The 8,192-nt window shown below is 49.2% G+C and overlaps 1 protein-coding gene across 1 annotated transcript; it reads left to right on the forward strand.

Annotated features, from left to right (window-relative positions):
• The first annotated feature begins 5,260 nt into the window (after positions 1–5,260).
• On the forward strand, positions 5,261–7,792 carry LOC125556093 (CBS domain-containing protein CBSCBSPB5-like). Its single transcript, XM_048718888.1, has 13 exons — positions 5,261–5,410; positions 5,500–5,632; positions 5,706–5,858; positions 5,971–6,052; positions 6,152–6,265; positions 6,370–6,436; positions 6,511–6,616; positions 6,718–6,776; positions 6,855–6,982; positions 7,049–7,158; positions 7,242–7,327; positions 7,421–7,510; positions 7,607–7,792. The coding sequence occupies exons 1-13, from the start codon at positions 5,297–5,299 to the stop codon at positions 7,790–7,792; spliced, it is 1,428 nt and encodes a 475-aa protein (XP_048574845.1). The 5' UTR covers positions 5,261–5,296.
• The last annotated feature ends 400 nt before the right edge of the window (positions 7,793–8,192 follow it).

Raw genomic sequence — 8,192 nt, forward strand, 5'->3', positions numbered from 1 at the left:
TGGTCACTAGGAGCTGAGAATGCTCTGCGTTTTACTGGAAAATTCATGGCGAACCTCTCGATTGAACTTTCAGTCCTTGAACGTATAATTTTGAATGGTCTGGAGACTATTTTGTACAGATTTGATCACTCTGGTGAGCATTAGCCTCTGTTTCATCCGGATACTGTTGCTGAAACTGAAGGTCTACTAAGAATAGCATTTTTTTTTCTTTCAAAAAGAAGGAAATAGCATCTAAAGCCGAACTCCTCATATTGAACGGGGGACGCAGGGACCACTGATTGGACAGAAGAGAGAAGGAAAAAATTGACCCAACCGGACCCCTTATAGCCTCCTTAAATGTCCGGACTGTCCGGCACTCCTCATATTGCCATCTTATATGAGATGAGTATGAGGTGCGCCCAAGTATGTCTGGTCAGTGGCCCTGCATCCGCCATATAGGATTTGGCCCATATTTTCTCTTTGTTTATTTTTTCTTTTCTTTCTCTCACTTTATCTCCACCAATCACATGCATGCGATCAGATGTATAGGGAAAAAATGAAAGACATGGTTTGTGAAAGTGAAAATTTAAGAGGTGACCGGTCAGTATCCACGGACGCGCCCAATCAAGTCCGCCGGCGTTGGAGGGGCTGTATTTGCAGGTTGCGACTGTAGATGCTCTAACACCCCTAGACCTGTGTCGATTGATGCACTTATTGAGATTTTTCTTGTGTTGGTCATCTTACTCTTCGTAGGTTGTTTGGGGATCTGAAAAGTGCTGAGTGGCAAGGCTTACAGATGCAGCTCTAAAGTACTGTCTTTAATAATTTAGCTGCATGGCTGTTTTTTAGAGGAAAGGTAGTTGCCCGACTTTATAATAAAGCCATCAGGACAGGGTTCAAAAAGAGTAAGGCAAACCAGGCACAGACAAATCCATAGGATCAAGCCAAAGGACACGCAAGTCCAGCAAAAAAAGGAGAAAACAGACTAGACGAGATTCACCATTGAGGATCTTTGGAGAGGTAGGGCAGATCTTGGTGACCATCAGGGCAATAGTATCAGGATCACCGGCCATAGTGACACGGCTCCACTGCTGAAGAAAGGTAGCCATTTTAAAGATATCAGCAGGTTTGTTAGGAAAACGATGTTAAATTGTAAATTTGTTATTAATAGTCCACAAAGCCCACGCAAGAGCACCGAAAGCAAGCCATAAGACTCTAGCAAATTGGCCGGAGAGGTTTAGGATTAAAGGAAGGAAGTCATCAATGGATGGTGGGTTTCAATCCACGTTCAACCACAAACGGACACAGCTTCAGCCAAGCTTAGTGGAAACACAGTTCAAAAAGAATGTGTTTAGTGTTCTCGGTCCGACCGCAAAAAGAGCATAAGGGAGACGCATTGCCATTTCATTTAAGAATCTAATCATTAGCCGGCAATTTTCGTCTGATGGCTTGCTAAAGAAAAATATTGATTTTGAGCGGGATCCGAGCTCGCCAGAGGCCCTTGAAACATGGGGAGAGCCAACCTCAAGAGAGCTTTAGGTATGTCGATTTGATTGACAACTTTCCCCAAGGGGAATGGGGCCAAGAGATCTGGTCCGGGGTATCTGAGAGCAACGGCAGATCGGCAATGGGAGCCTGGAAATCCTCCAACTCCGCGAGAGACAATGTCTAACGTAGGCCAAGGTTCCATTTAGCTGAGGCTAGCTCTGAAATAGAGACTGACAGGTTGGAGCGGTACGAGAAAAGGGTAGGATTTGAGAGGCAGAGGGGCCCCTCATCCGTCCACTAGTCGAGCAAAAATCTTACCAAGGAGCCAGAACCAACCGAGAACTTCACTTGACCACGAAATTCATCTTGAATCTTGATAAGAGCTCTCCAGAATTAAGAGCCCTCACAAGCGGTGGATATGATGGGGGGGGGGCAATTAGGAAAATATTTGCTCTGGATAATTGTTCGCCACACACTCGAAGGGGGGTCATTAAAGACACCAACACTACTTCATAATCAAACATTTGTTCATCAGAGAAGTGTTAATGACTCCAACTCCCCGGGACTTTTCGGGGGGGGGGGGGGAGGGGGGCAACGCACTACGTTCTACAATCTCTATCAAAGCACGTGTGGTCGCTGTCATATAACCGATAAAAATCCCATAATGGAAGTCGGTAGATTAGACAGGCTTGAATTAATAAGTGTGACCTTCCCATGAGAAGATTGGTAGCGGCCACGCCAAGGAGCGACTCTAGAGCCATTTTTTAGCTCAGTGGGCCTAAAGTCAATCGCAAAAAGCTTAAGAGAAAAGATAGGAATGCCAAGGTATGGTAGGGAACGAACGAAGCTTAGTGTTAAGAACATTTGCAACGTAAGATTGTTAGGGCGAGCATCCTAACACAAAGGCCTCACTTTTGAAGAGATTCATTTTAAGCATCAACATGGCTTCAAAGCACAACGGAAGAAATTTAAGATTGGCCAGTTCTTAGTCATTTTTCTCAGTAAGAATAATACTATGGTCGGCATATTGCGCATGAGTAACGCCACCAAGCAACAAGTGAGAAGCAGCCGAGGAAATGTGGCCTGCCGCAGATTAGCGTTTTCGAGGCAATCAATGGCCAGGCCTGGATAGCAGGTTTGCGGCGCATCACTCAGACCTTGCAGCTTCGTCAGTACACACACCTTTGGCTTAGACTATACAACATGTTCAACTTAACTCTGAAGTAGATTCAGTCTCTTGGAAGGGCACCACAGATGGTGTTTACTCTGCACGGCCAGCTCATCAATATCAGTTTGTGGGCTCATACTCCGGTATCAATTTTGAGAAGCTTTGGAAAACCAAGGTGGAGGGAAAATGTCGCTTCTTCATGTGGTTGTGCTTGCGAGGTCGTGTTCTAACCAATGATAATCTCCAGACTAGAGGGATCCCTCATGCCGACTACTGCCCTCTGTGCGATCAGAAGGAGGATACACCCTTCCATCTAATTCTGAAGTGCTCTTTTTCTAGGGATGTTTGGCATCAGGTGGCCTGTTGGTGTGAGACTATGGAACTTGCGTCAAATGCCCAGGGTGCAGCTTCCATCTCTGAATGGTGAAATGATCTAACTTGTTCTTTAGCTAGGAAGGACATGATCACGGCAATTTACACCTGCTGGCAGATTTGAAAGGAGCGAAACAGGCGGATCTTTGAGCATGTTTCCCTTACAGCAGACGGCGTTCTTCATCTTATCAGACAGGATCTTCAGCTACCCACAACAACCATGCACTGGCTATTAGACTGCGAGAACAACGCACCACCGGAGCCAGATTATTTTTTGTAGTTTTTCTTTTCTTTTAATTTGCATTTCTGCCTGGGGCTGATCACGTCTTGGTCATCGGCGTCATGCAAGTTGTACCAACATTCCATTCCTCTTAATATATGGGCGGTCAACTGCCAATTCCTCAAAAGAAAAAATCTATTTTTTTCTATTTTTGTGAAAAAAATATTTTTCACATTTGGGTGCCATTGAGTTACAAATGACTACCAAATAGTCTTGGAAAGGGGTTCCGAAGACGATAGAATTTGAGTACAATCCATTTTATGCACCACAGACATCACAATACTATAAACCCCCATCGTTCCAACTTGGGGAATCAATTCATAGCACCTACACTTGTATGCATGTGTTTTAATTCAAGGTTCAAGTGATCTAAATAACCAAGTAGCCCTACAATCGTGGGCACGGTTGTTCGAATAGTTATATGCTTATCAACACATGCAAACAATCGTCTTTTATTGTTGGTTCTCGCACACTTTGCAAGGTGCCGACGAAGGGTGATCGACCACGACTCTTGTAATTTTATAAATAGCAAGATCATATCCCTGAGAAAAAAATCATCAATAAGAACAAACGCGCTTATCAGCCCTGTGTGCGGTAGGACGGGTGTTTGGCTGTGGCGCGGATACGTTCGGTGGTTGTTGGCGGGCATCTGGCTCCTGTGCCATGATTGGGCAAGGTTCACCGGTGACTCCCAGTCGGCGTCAAACTCGGCGGCATCCGCCTTTGTTCATAGGAAGGACGCTGGGGCAACGGTCTTAGAGTTATGGTGGATGTTACAAAATCGGCTCATGCAGTTGCGAAGCGGCAGCGGCTAGTTCTGCACCGCGGCATGGTCAGCCTCTCGATGGACACGATAATGATCTTTGGTGGGCATACATCCTGCACCCATCTCCTAGTGTCAGCTCTAGCCTAGCATGGAGAACTCGGAGATGTGACTGTCGGAAGATCAGTTGCCACGATGGCGTTTCAACACGCTTCATATCCGGGGTGAAAGCCCTTGTTCTGGCGTTTGCTGGTCATACTCAGCAGGCGTGAACTTGCGTCATTATCTTGTTAAACACATTGTCTCTGCGGTGATGGTAGCGTGATGGCGTTTATCTCTTTTCGGAGGCGTTGCTGCGAAAGAAGTCGACATAATCCTAGGTGCTACATCATATCTTGTCTCGACATCTGTCATAGTTGCTTCTGTTATATACTCCATTTGTTGATGTTGTCTCGATATCTCGCATCATTTAATAAAAATGGCTATGTGTGCATCAGTTGATGGAGAGGCCGGAGGCTCCAACCTCCTTTTTGAAAAGAAAAAAAAAAGGATAAACACGCTTGATTCATTGTTGAAACTTTAAATTTTTTGAAGGGTTTTTCATTTAATTGTGTCCTCGCGCGGGATTGAACCACTGCATGAATCACGGGGCAAAATAAGCGGGCGACGGGACTTGGCACGCGAGTACCCCTGCGCATTTCTGCCGTTGATTCACTTGGTCTCTCTCAATCTCTACTCTAAATGCGATAGCCCATGGTAACTAGCTTCTCCTAGAGATCACTCTCACCACAGGTTATAATTGGGCAGTGCAACAATGCTTTGTGCAATTTAAACGAGCAATTAACCTGGCGGATGGGAAAAAATGGCGGGAGCTCAACTAGGCACGACGTCGACCTTCCATGCATTTTCGCCCCCATTTCCCAGACGGCTAGCCGTACGCACGTCCACGCCGCGCAATGGCCGGCTTGTCGCCGCCAAGGCGGACGATGTCCTTGGGAAGCGGCTCCCGGCGGGCGGCGGCGGCCGGCATGGCCGGCCCCAAGCCCGGGCTCGCCCGGTCCATGTACCCGCCTCCATCTCCCTTCCGATCAATTTCTTTGCATGCATGCATGCATGCTTGATCAAATGTAAGTTGTTGTTGTGATCACCTGACCGACCGCCGTAGCATGCATCGCGTGGCCGGTGACGCAGGACCCTGGGCAGCGAGCGCACGGTGAAGCGGCTGCGGCTGTCCAAGGCGCTGACGATGCCGGAGAGCACGACCGTGCTGGAGGCTTGCCGGCGCATGGCGGCGCGTAGGGTCGACGCGGCGCTCCTCACCGACTCCAATGCCTTGCTCTGCGGCATCCTGACCGACAAGGTGCATGCCGTAGCTAATTCCCTTCTCTCGACAAGGAAGGTGGAAATGGAATTGCCAATGCGCGCTCTGAGTTGTGATTTAATTTACAGGACATTGCTACGAGGGTGATCGCCCGCGAGGTCAGGATGGACGAGACGCCGGTGTGGAAGGTGATGACGAGGCATCCGGTCTTCGTCCTCTCCGACACGCTTGCCGTCGAGGCGCTGCAGAAGATGGTCCAAGGTCGAGCTGCACCTGGCCTTTTCCCTTCTCTATATGAAGAGTTGATTAATTAATTGCTCCCGTGTAATTTCAGGCAAGTTCAGGCACCTGCCGGTGGTGGAGAACGGGGAGGTGATGGCCATGCTCGACATCGCCAAGTGCCTCTACGACGCCATCGCCAGGATGGAGCAGGCGTCCGAGAAGGGGAAGGCGGTGATCGACGGCACCGACAAGTATCACTCTGGGAGTACGTAGCACCAGCAGCAATCCTAGCAATCAATCCTATTTCAAGTGTGCTGATTGCAGTCAAATCATCTATACTATACATCCCTATCAAACGAATAAGGTTGGATCTGCAGGTAACCCGAGCTCGTTGCTAGAGGCTTTCAAGGAGCAAATGTTGAGGCCATCCTTGTCGACAATAATCACTGCTGACTCAACGTTTGGTTCATGAGCCCCTCTGCATTTGCTTCATTCAGTTATCTGCGCATGTAGTGCGTTAGTTCATCAGAACTGATGCCATGTGGATCTATAATGTAGGGTTGTGATCGCAGCGCCGGGCGATTCGGTGCTCGCGGCGACCAAGATGATGGTGGAGGCGCATGCGAGCTCTGCCGTCGTGGCCGTCGGGAACAAACCTCGGGGCATCCTCACGTACGTGCCTTGCACTTGCAGTGCTATTTCGTTGTGCTAGATGATCAGATGACCATTTGTTCGTTCTCTTCTTTTGCTGTTGGCAACAAATTACGGGCGTGCAGTTCTAGGGACATCTTGATGAGAATGATCGCGAGGAATCTCCCCGCAGACTCAACCCCTGTTGAGAAGGTAGATGGCATTGCTGAGTTTCATGCAGCAGACAATGATGGAAGCTACTCAAAACGTATATGATTCACCTATAGGTCATGACTCTAGATCCGGAATGCGCGACGGTCGACACGCCGATTCTGGATGCTCTCCGGACAATGCAAGAGCGCAAGTTCTTGCATCTTCCCGTGATGGACAGAGGTACATACTATGTACTATGTTCAGTAGAAGAGAAATGGCAACCTGTCACTCAGATATAACATAAAGTTTGTGTTTTGTTTTCACCGTCTGTTTTGGGTCAGATGGTTCCATCGTGTGTATCGTCGACGTGATCGACATCACGCATGCCGCCATCTCCATCGTAAGTCCTCCTTTTTTCAGAAGACAGAAAAGGCTTGAGTTGGTCGAGATGTCTCCTACTGATTGCTCAAATGTATAGGTTGAGAGCAGCGGCACCGGGGACGAGGCGACAATCTCGATGATCCAGAGGTTCTGGGACTCCGCCATGGCCTTGGGCTCGCTGGATGACGAGATCGAAACCCAGTCTCTGATGAGCGACGCGACCAGGTCCCAGTTTCTTTTAGAGAAGGAGGCGACCAGGTCCCAGTTTCTTTTAGAGAAGGAAGCGACCAGGTCCCAGATGATGTCCGAAGTCATCCACGAGGCGGCCGAGCCGCCGTACCCCGCTCTCTTCTCCTTCAAGCTCCAGGACAGGCGAGGCCGGATGCACCGCTTCAGCTGCGGTACGTACGTGCTGCCGCCGACCGTGTCGTACGTGTTCGCCCCCATTAACCCGCTGCTCATCGTCTGCATGCATGCGCTGCAGAGGTGCAGAGCTTGACGCCGCTGGTCACCTGCATACTCCAGAGGCTCGGCACCGACATCGACCGCCACCGTCTGCCTCAGATCTTGGTGAGTGGTTCATCACGCGCGGGATACATGTGATGATGAAACTGGGTAAATGCATGCATGCATGACCCAGCTGGTACGTACGTGTGCTTGCAGTACGAAGACGAAGACCGGGACATGGTGGTGCTGGCGTCGGACGACGACCTCACGGCGGCGGTCGACCACGCCAGGCTCTCCGGATGGAAGGCATGCATGCATGGATCCACCAGCATCACAAAACTTGTTCTGTTCAGCCGGTTTGGTTTGAACTTTGAATTATTTTTGTTTCTTTTGCATTTGCAGGGTTTGAAGCTCTTCTTGGATTACTCTGGCACGCCGGGCCGGAGAAGCCTGGCCTCTAGCAACGGAACGACGACGATGGACCTGGCCAGCCGGGAAGCGTGGTCGGCGGCCTACGGCGGCGTCGCGGCCGGGGCTGCCCTGGTCACCGGCCTCGGGGTAATGGTCTACCTGCGAAGAGCCGGCTAGCTGTACTTACCATGTAGTAAATCCCATTCCCATGTGAAAAGAAAACATCTCTCGGAAATCTTTAATCTGCACGGTGAGGTTTTGATCTTCATTTGAGGTAGATACACCGAGAGTAACACGGGCATGACACACGCTCACGCAACGTCTACTCAGGATGACAAGTGTCAATGTGTCCTACATCTCCAGAAATGAAGAAGCCACAGCTGCCTGGCAGACGACGAGAACATCGCGTCCTGCTGAAAATTTATCAGGCTTTAACAAAACGCATAGAACGTCAAACAGAGGAGTTGAAACTTGGTGGGTGGGTTGGTTTGTTTCAAAAAAAAAAGATACTTGGTGCGTTGGGGGTTCATCTTGCTCCGCCCTGGTCCACACAAGTGCTACATAAGAGCAGACATAC

This window comes from Triticum urartu, chromosome 5 (assembly GCF_003073215.2).
Source record: "Triticum urartu cultivar G1812 chromosome 5, Tu2.1, whole genome shotgun sequence".
Classification (NCBI taxonomy): domain Eukaryota; kingdom Viridiplantae; phylum Streptophyta; class Magnoliopsida; order Poales; family Poaceae; genus Triticum; species Triticum urartu.